A 16,959-nucleotide genomic window follows, 5' to 3' on the forward strand; every position below is an offset into this window, starting at 1 on the left:
TCTACTCTTCACTGGATTGCTTAACTATTTACATCACGTTTAAGAGAAGAATATAAAACTGTCTCAGCTAAATACTGAATTTGACTGGGCTGCCCATTCTCCATTAAACTAATCAGCTGTTGATTTGCTCTTTTAGTGTTAGCAGATTCAGTCCTTTTTATTAAGAAAAAAAGACAATTCTAGCCGGCGCCATGGCTCAATAGGCTAATCCTCCACCTTGCGGCGCCAGCACACCGGGTTCTAGTCCCGGTTGGGGCGCCGGATTCTGTCCTGGTTGCCCCTCTTCCAGGCCAGCTCTCTGCTATGGCCAGGGAGTGCAGTGGAGGATGGCCCAGGTGCTTGGGCCCTGCACCCCATGGGAGACCAGGAAAAGCACCTGGCTCCTGGCTCCTGCCATCGGATCAGCGCGGTGCGCCGGCTGCAGCGGCAGCCATTGGAGGGTGAACCAACGGCAAAGGAAGACCTTTCTCTCTCTGTCTCTCTCTCTCACTGTCCACTCTGCCTGTCAAAAATTAAAAAAGAAAAAAATAAAAAGAAAAAAGAAAAAAGAAAAAAAGACAATTCTAAGTGGATTATACACTGGCTCCTGGCTGAATCCTGACCTAGCCCCACCTCTTGTGGGCATTTGGGGAGTGAACCAGCAGATAGAAATTTTTTCTGTCTCTCTGCCTTTCAAATAAATAATAAATAAATGTTTTAAAATAAATTAATTGAGTAGAGTTGACTTTGTGATATATATTCACTTTCATGAGGTTTAAATATATGTGTAGATTTGTAAAACCAGTATACAAGAACTCTCTTAGCCTTAATAGAGCAGAGTAGTAATTTGAAAATAAAATGCTGATAATACCAGTTGCAAGTAAATGTGTGTATGTGTGTGTAATTAAACTCTTAGCATTTGACATGAGTATCAGGATGTATATTTTTATCTTCTTAGTTCAGAGTTTTATTATTGACTGTGATGCTGATGTGCAGTGGTGATGGTGAAGGAGCCTGAAGTCCTGTTGCATGTCTGGAGAGCTAAATAGACCAGACACTTTGTGTCAACCTGTTTTAGCACAAATGCTGAAAACCTTAACTCTTTGCAGATTAGAGGTGAATTTCCTGTTATAATTAAGTTATTGGTCAAATGTAGATTGGAATCTGCTCTCAGTATCTAGCCCTTCCCATCTGGGATGTGAGGACCTGGGAGTTTCCCTTCCTATGCTCCTGATTAACTCTCCAATGCTGTTAACGATAATTTATTATCAAATTGCTGAGCATAAATGTAGGTGCTGGTAATTCACTTAATAGCAGTTATAAGGTCATCAATGAAGTAATGGGTGGAATTTGTTACTATTCTTACTCCACTCAACTTGTCTGACTTTGTGGATATTGAAGGGGACTGCGGAAATAGGACACGCTGGAGCACCGGCATCAGATATTGGACAGATATTGGACTATTTGTTAGGACTTGCTCCAAAAGGAACCGTGTTGATAGTTGATGGGGTCATGTTGATCAGTTGGTAATCATTCAATTTGATTTTTCATACATTCAGCTATAATTGAAGTGTTTCAGGGCCAGGCATTGAGCAAGGAAATGGGAATTCATAACATTCTGCCTTGGGGTGTGCAGATGTGTGGCAGAATTGCAGGACGTGGACACGAGTGTGAATGGAGCTCCGAACTGTGGGCTCCTTCCCTGAGAATTGGAGCCATCAGCTTGCCTGGGAAAGAGATGTGGAAAACAACAACAGTGTCATGTCACAGCAGCAGGGTTGCACCTTACAATGCTAGGCTTCATGAAATGAGCCAGTTTCAAAAGGGCACATACTGAATGACTGCACTAAGATTGCGTAGGGGGAAGAGTCACGTTCATAGAGACTGAAAGGAGAGCAGTGGTTGCCAGGGCCTGGGTGGATGGGGGGAGTGAATAGGAAGTTGTTTAACACGAGCACAGGAAGTTGAGCAAGTTCTAGAGATGGATGCTGGGTGGTGGTTGAATAACATCATCTCTACATTATTGTCACTGAATTATACACTCAAAATGGTTAAAATGGTAATTTTTATGTTGAGTGTAATTTACCAAAGTTAAACAAAAAACACAATAGCAGCCCTCATTCTTTTCTCTCTCTCTCTCTTTTTAAGATTTATTTATATATTTGATAGAGTTAGAGTTAGAGAGAGAGAACTCTTCCTTCTGTTGGTTCACTCTCAAAATGTCCACAATGACTAGGGCTGGTCCACTTCGAAGCCAGGAAGCAAGAGATTCTTCTAGGTCTCCCACATGGGTGCAGGGGCCCAAGCACTTGGGCCATCTTCCGCTGCTTCCCCAGGCACATTTGTAGGTAGCTGGATGGGAAGTGGAGCAGCTGGGACCTGAACCAGCACACCTATGAGATGCTGGTAACCTGCTGTGCCACAGCACTGGTCCCCATTCTTCTCATTTTCAGTGAACATGAACCAGTTGTTAAAAATTTTTTTCCTAACATTTCTCTCCCCATCTTTTGTTTGTATAATTATTTTTCTAATAAAATATTTTTTAAAAGATTTATTTATTTATTTGAAAGAGTTACAGAGAGAGGTAGAGGCAGAGAGAGAGGTCTCTCTTCATCTGCTGGTTCACTCCCCAGATGTCTGCAACGGTCGGAGCTGCACGGATCTGAAGCCAGGAGATTATTCTAGGTCTCCCACGTCAGTGCAGGGGCCCAAGGACCCAGGCCATCTTCTGCTCTCCCAGGCCATAGCAGAGAGCTGGATCGGCAGAGGAGCAGCCGGGACTAGAATTGGTGCCCAAATGGGATGCTGGCGCTTCAGCCCAGGGCCTTAACCCGGTGCACCTCAGTGCCGGCCTCTCTAATAAAATCTTCCATGGAACAGATGATCTCTAGCCCAGTTATGCCATTAGAAGTCCCTATGTAAGCAAGTAACAATTTACTACACCTAGAATAGATTTATTTAACGAACTCTAAAGCCCTATGTTTTATTATGTAATTGAAATAAATGCTACTGCATCCTGCAGCTTTTAACTTGGCTATTAAAAACACTGTAGGCCGGCGCCGCGGCTCACTAGGCTAATCCTCCACCTTGTGGTGCCGGCACGCCGGATTCTGTCCCGGTTGCCCCTCTTCCAGGCCAGCTCTCTGCTGTGGCCAGGGAGTGCAGTGGAGGATGGCCCAAGTGCTTGGGCCCTGCACCCCATGGGAGACCAGGAGAAGCACCTGGCTCCTGGCTTCGGATCAGTGAGATGCGCCTGCTGCAGCGGCCATTGGAGGGTGAACCAACAGCAAAGGAAGACCTTTCTGCCTCTCTCTCTCACTGTCTACTCTGCCTGTCAAAAAAAAAAAAAAAAAAAAAAAAAAAAAAAAAAAACACTGTAAGTGAAAGAAGCCAATCACAAAAGAGCACATATTGTATGGTTCTATTTATATGAAATGTCCAAAAGATAAATATGTGTGTGTGTGTGTGTATCCAAATATAAATATAGAAAGTAGACTGGTGATTATTTAGGACTGGGGTAAGGTGGGGAATGGGAGGAGGAAGGCAAGTGACTTCTAATGCATAGAGTTTGTATTAAGAATGGTGAAATTATTCTGAAATCAGATCATAGAGGTGGCTGTACAACCCTGTGAATATACTAAGAAAATTTAATTGCATGCTTTGAGTAAGTCAGCTTGGTGGTATCAAGCTATTTTTTAAATGTTGAAAGGGAGTACTATAATTTCTCTTTTTTCTTTTTTATGCTTTTTTTGTGCATTATAAGTTAGATTAGCTGAAAGCAACATAGCACCATATAGTTTAGCATTTTAAACATGCATACTACTTCATAACAAAGCTCTAATCTGAGAGGGCTGATTGATAAGTATCAGTGTGAATACAGGGGCAGGTGTTAACACAGTGCACGTGCTCACACAGCGGTTTCATGAAGCTGGTAGTGAACCAGGTGATTAGCTTGGCACCTGCAGGTCAATAAAAATGGAACTTCTTTCAAAATTGTACCCGTACATAGCATTGCTTTTTAAAAATTAAGCCTGATTTCATTCAGTTCATTCTGGGCTTACCTTCCTGTTTGAGTTTTTGGGAAAGAAAATTAGAAACATAGGTCTGATTTTCAGTTGGTGAGAAGAGAGCCCCTTGTAAGTCAGCATCAAGTAGAAAGCCAGCCTCTTGTTAATCTGCTCAGCTGTTCTCGGGTCCCTGCATATGAAATAGTCACACGGTGCCACACCAGTCCTTTGGTGACAAATGGCCTTTTATTGGAACAGATCCCACGTGCACGCGAGGTACCTCCGGAACTCCTGAGAGCGCCCACACAGGCCCTGACACCCATACCCTGCCCGTCTGCTCTGGCTCTCACCCAGCTCCAGGCACCCTTTGCTCATGGCCGCCATTTTTTTCCTTTGCTTCCTTTTGAACTAAGTGCTCCTTTTTTGCCTTCGGTGACCCTAAGCTTTAAACATCTTTTATAAATTAGATCCACGAGAAAATATAATCATGATTCCAATCCAGAGCTCCAGCAGAGCTTTTTAGAAATTTAACTCATGATGGGCCTAGTTTTAAAGTCTCTGGATTTTCACCTGCGTATGTATTTACTGACATATTCATGTTTAAGTTTTTACTTATTCCAAAAATGAAGGCAGGCTGATTATATGCTTGTTTGCCATCCTAAATAGATGTTTGCCTACTTTAAGCAAACTGAACTAGTCCTAATTTGATATTTTACTATCAAAAGTAAATATATTTAGCCTTGATTAGATTGTTGCACTATATATTTCTATATATTACATGTAGTAATTGTATATAATGCATGTAATATATGTCAGGAACTCACACGATGCCCCATAAATATGTACAATTATTTATCAGTTAAAAACAAAATGTTAAGAGTGGGCCTTTGATGACAGTAGTCAATATACTTCTTGGGACACCACAATCCATATCTGAGTGCCTGAGTTCAATGTGAAAATAGGGATAAAAGAAAAAACAGAAGTAAAAAAAATACACATCTCGTGACTTTGGGGTGCATCAATCTGTGTTAAGTCACAGGTCTTTTTTTCTCCCCCCATTGGCAGAAACAAACTTCCAGAAGCAAGTTTTATTTTGTGTTCTAGTGCCTACCATGTTGAAAGTTCCCAAGTCCATAGTATGAAGCTGAAAGTAATTAGTAGTGGGAAGTTATTTTGAGAACCAAAGGGGGGAAAAACCCGCCACATTTATCCTAATTATTTACCATTAACATTTTAATTTGTAAATTGTCATCCTGTAACAGGGCAAAGTTTCACTTAGTGTGGAAAAAGACGAAGGCCACCCAGAGCGCTTCCAAGAGAAACTGCACTGCCCTTTCCGGCCCAAGGGCCTGGGTACTGGTGAACTCCTTTCACAACTAGGTTCTACAAATCAGCAGAAGTTAAACCTCCTTGCTTGCTTGTTAGGAATAATTCTGCTGGTTGAATTTCATGAATGTGTATGAAATTGTTTTACCAGGAGCCTTAACTACTTTCCAAGGAAGAAGAAGAATGTTAGATAATTTTGCTATATAAGCACACATCAAGTTATCTCAATACATTTTCACAGTAAGGGGTGGAGCTATCACTATCTCCATTTTACAGATGAGAAAATTAAGGCACAGAGTCTTAAAACAGAGAGTCTTTTCACATGTCATTCTGTGTGTTAAGATACCATTTCTTGGGATCAGTGTTGTGGTATAGGGAGTTAATAGCCTACAGTGCCAGGTCCCATATGGCACCAGCTCAAGACTTGGCTTTTCCACTTCAGATCCAGCTCTCTGCTAATTTGCCTGGTAAAGCAGTGGAAGATGACCCAAGGGCTTGGGCCTCTGCACCCACTCCACGTGGGAGACCTGGAAGAAGCTCCAGGCTCCTGGCTTTGGCCTGGCCATTGTGGCCATTTGGGGAGTGAACCAGCAGCTGGAAGATCAACCTCTCTCTGTAACTCTGCCTTACAGATAAATAAAATATTTAAAAAAATATTAAAAAAATAAATTAATTAAAAAAAAGAGAGAGAGTGAATATATTATGAGCCATCTAAAGCTGAGTAATTATTTTTCTGAAACTTTTTGTGGATCTTGATGTTCGGGGGTGAAAAGCTGAGAAGCAGGGCGTCAAGGCAGAAGGCCGGTGTTTTACTGTGGGGCACGTAGACGAGTGCTGATCTGCCTCATAAAGCCTCCTGCATACGTAGTGTTGAGGAAGGGTATGAGGAGCCTGTGGCTCCATGCCCAACCCAGAAGTTTAACATTGTTTTGAAAGATTTATTTATTGATTTGAAAGGAGGGGTGACAGTGACAGTGACAGAGGCAGAGGCATAGAGAGAGAGAGAGAGAGAGAGAGAGAGAGAGAGAGGTCTTCTGTCTACTGGTTCACTTCCCAAATGTCCGCAACAGCCAGAGCTGGGCCAATCTGAAGCCAGGAGCCAGGAGCTTCTTCAGGGTCTCCCATGTGGGTGCAGGGGCCCAAGGACTTGGGCCATGTTCTGTTGCTTTCCCAGTCCATAGCAGAGAGCTAGATTAGAAATAGAATAGTGGGGACTTGAACAGGCGTCCATATGGGATGTCAGCGTTGCAGGTTGTGGTTTTACCCACTACGCCATAGCACTGGCTCCAAAATTTTAACATTTTTGCCAAGGTGTAAGCAGTTGTTTTCCTACTAACTTCTTCAACTCCGGTATGAATTTAGTAGTCTTATCTATGGCAAGTATAATTTCCTAATAGAGAAGATGTAGATAAAGGATATCAATAAGTTTCTTTGGCAATCTGAATTTCCTAGTAAAAAGGAATTTTTTTAACCAGCCAATGTGCCATAGGAGGTTAAACTGCTGCTTGAGATGCCAGCATCCCATGTTGGAACACTGGTTCATGTCCCGGCTGCTCCGTTTCCCAACCCAGCTCCCTGCTCAAGCACTTGGGAACACAGCAGAAGATGACCCAAGTACTTGGGCCCCTGCCACCCACGTGGGAGACCAGGATGGAGTTCTAGAATCCTGTCTTCAGCCTGGCCCAGCACCAGCTGTTGCAGCCATTTGGGGAATGAACCAGCACATGGAAGATATGTTTCTCTGTCTCTCCCTCTCTCTGTCACTCTGCCTTTCAAATAAATACAATAAATTTAAAAAAAAAAAAAAAAAAGGAAAAAACTAAATGACTTAAATGATCTGTGTTCCGCTTTGGTCAAAATGCTAATGTGCACAGTAGAAAGAAAGTGGAGAAGCGAAGGGTATAGTTGAGCCATACGTAGGACGGGCCCTTGAATTACCAAGAGGTTACCCCGGGGATCCAGCTGATTCTCAGCTCTTGGGGAGCCTTCAAAATCCTGTTCTAAGATGAAACAAGATCACAGACCTGAAAGTATGGTTCTCTGAAAGTGGAAGATCACAAGACACATGCAAGTTATTCAAAAGCACCTGCCTTTTTTTTTTTTTTTTTTTTTTTAACACTTTTTAACACTTTTGGAATCCATGCCACACACTTTCCAGCCCCCACCCGCCTCGAACTGATGTTCTGGCAGCAGAGGAAGGCTGGAGCAATCCATTTTCTTTTTGCTTACATCAATGGCTAAGGTAGAGCACAGCATCACTTCTGCCTAACCCCCCTTTTGTAACTGCTTTGTATCTTCAGAAGAATTATAAAATACTCTGAATTTCCTCATTTGTTTCCCTCAGATTTGCTCTTTTTTCACTTTATGGGATAGGTTCCTCTCGCTCTTCTCTCCTTGCCTTTCAAAGTCTGCATTGTGAATGTTGGAGCCCACTGGTCAGCTAGCTGGCCTCATTGTCTGGCCGTGTGCCTTTTGCATAGTAGATACTAACAAAAACAAAATGAACAAACAAAAAAGCGTTCTTTGACTAACTGCAATAAGAAACAAGCAGCAGATGTGTTGCAGGTCCCTGTTCCTTAAAAGAATGTGCTGACTCCACCTAAATCTGGAGCCTCTCTCTGCTCAGGTACACGGGATTGTGGGCACCAGCTGCTGAGATACCTGCAGTGCCTCCTACTGCCTTGACAAAGCAGGGGATGTAAAACGTCATCGAGGCGAAGGAGAAGCGGTGTTTATTTTCACGTCCTTAAGAGTCTTGTCACTCTAGAGGCGTTGTGTGACTTCCTATGCACTTTGTCACCTGAGAAAGACACAGCACGAGGAAACAGTTCCTCCGTGGAATCTTCTGGAAGTGACCTTCCGTTGCCCCATGTCATCCCAGGTATCGCCGGCTGATGCGCACTTGCAGAGTCTTGAGGATGACTCTGTTCTGAGCTGTGTTTGTCTGCGTGCCTCTGTGAGCGTGGATTGGAGGGAAACCATTCCCCGATTGTGAAGTGACTAATGGTTTCTCCTTTCCTGTCTTTAAGGAGATGGCAAAAATCCTCAATCACCCCAGAGTCTATGCTTTCCTGCACATCCCGGTCCAGTCGGCCTCCGACAGCGTGCTCATGGCCATGAAGAGAGAATACTGCGTGGCCGATTTCAAAAGCGTAGTGGATTTTCTGAAAGAGAAGTAAGTCTGTTAGTACTTAAGAAAATCACCCTTTCTTTGTTCTTTGAATCGCATGTGGCAGAAATACACTTCTTGCAGCCTCACAATTAAAGGAACAAGGCAGAAGGCGAGACTCTGGGCGCTCGCAAAGGCTCTATGTTTCCTGAGGCCTCCTTGATGTGGTTTCTTGCCTCCCTGCAGTGTATATCCACCTCCCATCTGTGCGTGACACACCATTAATTTGTGTAAGATTGCCGGTCTTCCTAAGGTATCGTGAGTTGTGATTATTTTTGTACCTGGCCTGGGAGATGAAAACTGCTTGAGCTGTGCTCTGCTAAACACCGTCCCCACCTCCCCACCCCCCTTTAATGTGGCTTTTTGATGTTGTGAGCTGGTTTTGGCATGGAGGGAGGCCAAATCGCGTCGCTAAAAACTGGATCATTTTCTACAAAATAGCCTTTTCTTCAAGAGTACCTGGACTGTCTTGGCTGTTAAACACTAAGCCCTATAGTTGGCTTGAAGAATTGTGATTTATAAGGAGGTCTGAGGGTTCTGTTTTTTAAAAGTTCAAATCACTGTTGACCAAAATTAAGGCATATTTACACAGTCTCAGACATGAATGATAATTTTGTTTCCACAGAAAACACTTGCAGCCCTTAATTATGTTCTTCAAAATCCTCCTCCTCATCATCACCAAACACTGAACGCCTTCTGTGATTACACAAGACAGGAAATAGAAGTGCCGGCCAAGGTCACACACAACTTTCCCAAGAGGGGGACAGGCTAGATCATTTATCTTGGCATATTTGTGGTGTGGATCTTCCCACTTGCCATCATTTTCCCCTCTTTTATTTCTTTTAATTAAGACACATCTTTGTTGTTTCCATGTTCTTTTTGATAATTATCCACCTTTGTACCACGGCAAAGTACTACACAGTTATCATTACTTTAGACAAATTGCAAGCAGTTTTTCTACCTTTAATTAGTCATTTATCCCGACTGCATACATTTGTCTTAAAATCTTTTTCTTCATCTGTTTACTTTTTCTCTCCTTCCCTGTCTTCCTTTCGTATGTTTTTCTGATTCTTTTTTTTTTTTTTCACCTCTAGGCATTCCTTGATTATTCTAACCACTAGGAATAAAGACAGTGTACATTCAAACAAATACAGCTAATTGTTTGAATATTCAAATCACTGAGTAGAAGGTATATTTATTCCAAGATTTCATAATTATTATCATTAAGTATATAGAATCTTCAAAGTAGAAAATAGAATAAGCGATCTTTACCATCCTAAAGTCTTTGGGATCTTGAGCATAGGGCAAGGCTAAAGAATAAAGATTTCTATGTTCAATGTCTGTTGTTGGCCTATTTCACTCCCTTGCATGTATTCTAGTTTATTCTAGTAAACTGGTATCATGTAAGAGACTCTTTCTGGACATGCTGGCACTAGTGAATGGACTATTTTCAAAATTGCAAAGAAGTTGTTGCACCTGTGAAACATCTTGCCTCCTGCTTATTGAAGCAGCAGCAAATAATGTGCACTCTTCGTACATGTTACGCAACATTTTCCCAAGTGTGGACATGCATCCTGTTGTGCAGAATAGACCGGAACACTTTCCAAATTATTTGTTGCATTGATGTGATCAAATAAATTTTAATGAGAATCAACACCTCTGGTTTACTGCATTTGGGTGACTGCTGACTCAGTTGTTTGGAGAGTTACTGTGGCTACCTAACTGGCCAGTAGTTTCGCAATAAGTTCCAGCCTTTTATGTTTCTCTGAAGATGAACCTGTTAAGTCCGCTGCCTCTTGAGGAGTTTCAACATCCTTTGTGAGCTACTAAAGGTCAAAAGATGATCACATCCAGGTATTAGGAAATAGTGTCTTGTCTTTATTCATGGGCCAAACCCAGGTTCTTTCCTTTGGATTGTGAGTTACTTGGAGGCAACTGTGTAGCTTTCTTAGCGGTATCAGAATAGCTGGAGGAGCCTAGAACCAAGTACTGTACCCAGAGATCTCTCGTATCTTCACTGCTACAGATACCACAGATCCCTGGAAGCAGATGTTGGGGACATGGTGGAAGACACCCAAGCCCACACCCATCTATCCTGAATCTCAGTTTCAAGTGCTGTGAGTCCCTGGAATTGTAGAGTATGAGTCTGGGTATTTAGCATCTCCAGGAGATTTTTAAATCAACTCTGCGTTCTGTATATGCAGCAAGGACAGAAGCAAGTGTGGTGTGTAATTTCACATTTAGATTATAACAGAGACATCTTGGAAAAGTGTAGCACACAGGCAGTATGAGCTACTTGCTACATATAGCAGTTAACAGTAAATTTCTCTGTTTTTTGTTGCTGTTTTTTATTTTAAATAATTAGATTATCACTGCACATGAAGTGAGCAATCCATGAAGTTCTCTATTTCTCTAGTCCAACTTGTTGCTGATGGAGAGTAGTACAGCCTTAGTTACCTAAGGATAGTATAATCCAGCTTTGCTCTTTGGTGAAAAAAAAAAAAAAAAAGAATTTTCCTATTCTCAGGAGAAAGTCCATCCACCCAAGGAATAATTCCTAACTGCTATAGAGATTTAGAAACAAATGAATTTTTTTTTAAATTTATTTTATTTGAAAGACAGAATTAGAAAGGTAGAGACAGAGAGAGAGAGAGGTATTCCATCCACTGATTCACTCCACAGATGGCTGCAAGGGCCAGAGCTGCGCCAATCTGAAGCCAGGAGCCAGGAGCTTCTTCTGGGTCTCCCATGTGGGTGCAGGAGCCTAAGGACTTGGGCCATCTTCTATGCTATCCCACTGATTCACTCCACAGATGGCTGCAAGGACCAGAGCTGCGCCAATCTGAAGCCAGGAGCCAGGAGCTTCTTCTGGGTCTCCCATGTGGGTGCAGGAGCCTAAGGACTTGGGCCATCTTCTATGCTATCCCAGGCCATAGCAGAGAGCTGGATCGGAAGAGGAGCAGCCGGGATTAGAACCGGCGCCCATATGGGATGGGCTTCAGGCCAGGGCTTTAACCCACTGCACCACAGCGCCAGCCAGACTTCTGCTCTTTATCTTGCTTATTTTCTGTGTAAAGACTAGCATCGCTTTGTGCTGAATAGGCCAGTGCTTATTTTGGAAACACCAAAGTTGCACGGCTTTCTACAGAACTACTAATCTACATAACTGATCCAATACAAAGTTGTTTGGTCCAGAATTTATTAAAGTTCAATACAAAATATCCACTTGTAGAAGGCCTGATGCTATTACCCTGCCCTGGTGTGTACCATTCATAAATGAATCGTGACTCATAATGACATGTGCGCTTTTTTCCTTTATTTGCTTTTTAAGTCCTTTTAGAATTATGACCCTTTTCGTTTGCATATCCTGTTTTTGAATCCTTTTTTTTTTAATGAGTTGTTAACAAATCAAAGACTTACTATTTTTTTTTTCTCCAATAGTGTGAGACATCTCAAATATTCACGTTACAGATTATGGAGGGGGCATTTCGTAATCTGTTTCTTCAAACCAATCCAATCTTTTAAACAACCTACAGCACTTAAGACTGAAATCTAAACTACAGGGAGTTTACCTAAAGCTGCAGGCTTGGAAGCCACTAAGTCAGTGGCATTTGTGGAGCCATGTTTCACAAACAGTAGAGGTGAAATCTCTCTAACTTGCTTTACAGTTGAAAATGGCCTGTGTTTTAGCTGGGAGCAATAGAAGTTTACAGAGGAGCCAACTTGTAGCTAATTCATTATTCTTCTCCACTGTTTGAAAGTTGGTAGCTACAATCGTAGCAGCAGCTGGACTGGAGACAATCTAGCAGTGTTGGCACATGTGGAGGCATCTGAGAATTTACTAAATCATGCAACTTGTGCAGAAAAGAGTGCCTAAATCACTTAATTTACTAATTTGCAACAGCTGGCTCTAAACAGACAATCATATGTCTGAAATTATCCTATTCTGCTTTATTAATCCAGTTGAACATTATTAAGTAATTTGATGTTTCTATTTAAATGGGTATTATGCCTTCTTGAAATATATAATGGGATTTTTAGGAATATGGATATAAACTACATAGAACAAAGGTACAATTCTAGATTTAGAAAGAATGTGTGTCTGTTTTTAAAATAAACACCTCATAAATTTTATTACTTTTGTTAATCATTGCTTAACTGGTTTCTCTTATTACTGGCATGAAAAAAATGAAATGATTTGATTTTTTGTCGTATAATTTTGCGAGTGCGAATTCCCAGTTCAAGGATTTTTAACTTTTTTTTGCTTTTTTATGCTGGAGATGATATAATTAGTGTTCCCAAGGCCTTGGGACCTTGAACATGAACTTTGATTGGACTTCCCACATTTGAGCAACAATAAGTTTATACACTAACTCTCCCACACAAACCATACATTAACCCATATTCAAAATACTACAACATGCATAATCCTTCTGACAAACAAGCATATATTGTAATGGTAAGTCATAGAATTTGAGTTTCCAAATTCACACATTAAAGTGTGAAAGAAATATGTAAGGATGTACTATCAATAGATATATTTTAAGAAATGGAACAATTTATACCTTAAAAGACCTGCTTAGACACAATTAATTAATTGATTACTTTTCTGAAAAGTGGAGTGGCACATGGTAGAGAAGAGAGAGACAGAGTCTTCTATCTGCTGGTTCACTCTCAAATAACTGCAGCATCTGAAGCTGGGCCAGATCAATGCGGAAGCCCAGAACTCTATCCTGGTCTCCTGCATGAGTGACAGGGACCCAAGTACATGGGCCATCATCATCACCTTCCCAGACTCATTAGCAGGAAGCTGGATCAGAAGCTGAGCAGCTGCTGGAAGCAGCACTTTGATATGGGACACAGGTGTCCCAAGATCTTCAGTGGTGGCTTAACGTGCTGCACCACAAAGCAGTCCCCCTAGATAAATTATTTTGTTGAGAATCCATTGACTTTTTGGATTATTTTAACTAGACTTTAACTAGCTAACATCTCCCTCTTCCACATTCAGTAATTATATTTGAATGAATTAATGAACACTTAGAATTTGCATAAATCTAAAGTAAGTTGCATCTTACTGTAGCATCTTTGCATTGAATTTTAATCTTAGGACATTATCCTCAGAATTTGCTGTTATCCTTTGTCAATATATTGTGTATTTCTGGGTTGATTTTGTTTCTTGTTTATAAAGTATTAAACTTTTAGCCCTGTGAAATCCAATTCTTTTCTCTCAACTTTTAGCATACCCAGAACCCGCCTGTGAAATACCCCAACTAGTAACTAACGTGTAATTGGGCAAGGGGGAACTTTTTGAGTGCTGGGGATAGCAAACCAGAGTAGAAATGGCAGCCTTCTAGAAAGAGTTTCATCCTTGGCTGTCTCTACTGTGTTCGCATTCAGTGACAGCCACTAGGGCACAAAGCCAGCATTGCTTTGGTGGGGTGATGTCTGTGAGTCACAGCTGAGTAAAATTGTCCAGCCTACCCATGACCTACGTTTTCAGTCTCTGTGCAGAATTTCATGCCAATTCATTAACATGCTGAGTTTTTTTTTTTTTTTTTTTTTTTCCTTTTTCTTTTTTCCTCTCACTGGTCCTCAGTGGTGTTACTGGAACACATCTGCTGAAAGGCATCTGGGTAAATTATACTTTATTCTGCCTTATCCATTTAGTTTTATTTCTAATGGTTTGAAACATAAGTAGCACTATTTGTCAGAATAGAAGAGGAATTACAGAAAAATAACAATTCAGCAAGGATTAGGTAATTAAGTTTCCTTCTAGATTCATTCCCAGTTGTGTTTCTATTCAATGAAAAACTATCTCCAAGATAATTTAAGCAGAGTAATTTCCCCAAAGATGTTTTCTGGCTTTATTTCCTCATTTCTACTATCTTTAACTAGGTTGTTATTTTGGTCATTCCTGAAATCTTGTTGGCAATTTTATCTTTTGTCAGATTTCTTTCTGAGATGGTCAAGTTCTTTGCCTTTCTCTCCATTGCTTCTTTTAGAATTTTCTAAGACACTAAATAAATGTCATTGGAGCAGTTATCAGAAGAAAAATACACTTTCTTTCAACATGATATTAAATTTACATTCAGAAAATTGTATGCTAAGTAGGGTGTGACACCATGTGCCAGGTACCCAGGAATCGGGGGACCACTCCCAGTTCTGTTTTCTATTGATTGAGTTAGCAAATTTCAGCATTCCTAACCTCCTTCCTCTTTGTTTCCTTATTGAATAATTTGATGGTATAATTCACACAGAAACCAAAATGCCATCTTCCCCTCATCTTCTGCACGTTTTTCCCATCTCAGTGTTTTGTCACGAACACCAAAATCACGTGCCAGGAAGTAGTATATGAAGAGGAAGCATCTTTCCTTTCATTAAGAGTGCTTTTCAAGTTCCCTGGAGCTTGAGTGTCATCTTGTGATGTTGTTACAAAAACTTAACCAGTGGGAGGGATACATATCCTTTTTATCTATCTTTTATAAAGTGAATGTCAGGATCCAGAATGGTTAAAAAAAAAAATAAACTTTACTGGAAGCCCATAATGAATTAACACGTGATGGGACCAGATCCTCTTCTGCTAGGATTCTTACCTGTTCCATTAACACATGTAACTTAAATGATTAATTTTTTGTTTAGAGGTTGCTTGCATAGAAATAATAAATGCAATAAAATATCAAAAATAGTTTTAATTAAAATTAACAGACTCCTATCTAGTGTTTTGGCTTGTTCACTTCTATGCCAACCGTTGGATATGTTAGCCCATGTAGTTCTCAGAGGCCAAGACTTTAAGTTATTTGCCTACAGTCCTGCCGTTAGTGATGAAACCTTAAAGGAAACCCAGGTCTCGCAGTTACCCAGGCAGCAAAGAACTCTTAATTGTGTTGTCCTGTCGACATGGTCTAAGGCATGCCACGGTTACACTCGCCCTGGTGTGGAGGAGCTCTACCATCCAGGACGTAGCTTTGCACTCACTGGTGAGGGAGCCCTAGACTGAAAACTCAATCCAGTCATTATAAATGTCTTCCTCTGCCATCTCCAATTCAAGGTGCCAAGTACGTTGGAATTGGCCTGCTGCCAAAATTACTAACTGGTCCTAAATTAAGAGATAGGAGAAAATCGGATTTTCTTACAATAATTTGCCTGTAGAAGTTTGTTTTCTAGTCCACCGTTTCCCCTCACATGTGAGGGTTACTTGCATGATCTACTTTTGCTTTTATTTATCTTAAAATCTGAAGGGAATTTTCTCCTTGGAAATCTTTCAATTACTTTTTTTTTTTAAAGAATTATTTTTATTTCCAAGGAGTGGGATGGCTGGGTCGAACGGTAGGGTTATCTTCAGGTTTCTGAGGAATCTCCAGACTGACTTCCATAGTGGCTTGACCAGTTTGCATTCCCACCAACAGTGGGTTAGTGGCAAACAAAAAAGAGGTCTGCACCCTAATGTTTATTGCAGCTCAATTCACAATAGCTAAGACCTGGAACCAACCTAAATGCCCATCAACGATAGACTGGATAAAGAAATTATGGGATATGTACTCTTTAGAATACTATACCGCAGTAAGAAACAACGAAATCCAGTCATTTGCAACAAAATGGAGGAATCTGGAACACATCATGCTGAGTGAAATAAGCCAGTCCCAAAGGGACAAATACCATATGTTCTCCCTGATCGGTGACGACTGACTGAATACCAAGAGGGAAACCTGTTGGAGTGAGGTGGACACTATGGGAAATGGTGGCTTGATCAGCATAGCCCTGACTGTTAATGAACAACTTAATACATTATCCCTCTTAGTAGTTTTTTTATCTGTTCTACTTAATATGACTGGTTTAGTTCTGTAATTGATGCACAGTTATTCTTAAGTGTTGAAAATTAACTGAAATGTGATCCCTGTTGAACATGGGAGTGGGAATGGGAGAGGGAAGAGATGTATAATTTGGGACATGCTCAGGCTGACTTGCCCCAAGTGGTGGAGTTGGAAGCATACCAGGGGATTCCAATTCAATCCCATTGAGGTGGCATGTACCAATGCCATCTCACTGTTCCAGGTGATCAATTTCAGTTCACAGTTGGTCATGGTGGAGGGACTGGGAGTCAAAGGGAGCACATAGACAAGTCTAGTACCTGCTAACGCTAACTGATGGAGTAAATAAAGGGGAGAGTGATCCAACATGGGAAGTGAGATACTCAGCAGACTCATAGAATGGCAGATGTCCTAAATAGCACTCTGGCCTCAGAATCAGCCCTAAAGGCATTCGGATCTGGCTGAAAAGCCCATGAGAGTATTTCAGGCATGGGAAGCCAAGACACTCTGGCAAAAGATCTCTGTGAGTGAGATCCCAGTGGAAAGAACAGGTCATCAAAGAAGGAGGTACCTTTCTCTGAAGGGAGGAGAGAACCTCCACTTTGACTATGACCTTGTCTAAACAAGATAAGAGTCAGAGAACTCAGAGGGCTTCCATAGCCTTGGAAAC

General features: G+C 41.2%; 1 protein-coding gene across 7 annotated transcripts in view; it reads left to right on the forward strand.

Moving 5' to 3' along the window:
- The window catches only part of CDKAL1 (CDKAL1 threonylcarbamoyladenosine tRNA methylthiotransferase), a 731,906-nt gene that overhangs the window by 477,309 nt on the left and 237,638 nt on the right, over positions 1 to 16,959 (forward strand). For all 7 annotated transcript variants that reach the window (XM_008262511.5, XM_002714231.6, XM_089333334.1 and 4 more), the window contains one exon: positions 8,342 to 8,487. In XM_008262511.5, coding sequence (XP_008260733.1) covers positions 8,342 to 8,487 — 146 coding nt within the window. The remainder of the gene's footprint in view (positions 1 to 8,341; positions 8,488 to 16,959) is intronic.

Source organism: Oryctolagus cuniculus, chromosome 5 (genome assembly GCF_051225735.1).
Source record: "Oryctolagus cuniculus isolate XC-2025 breed Fujian yellow rabbit chromosome 5, ASM5122573v1, whole genome shotgun sequence".
Classification (NCBI taxonomy): Eukaryota; Metazoa; Chordata; class Mammalia; order Lagomorpha; family Leporidae; genus Oryctolagus; species Oryctolagus cuniculus.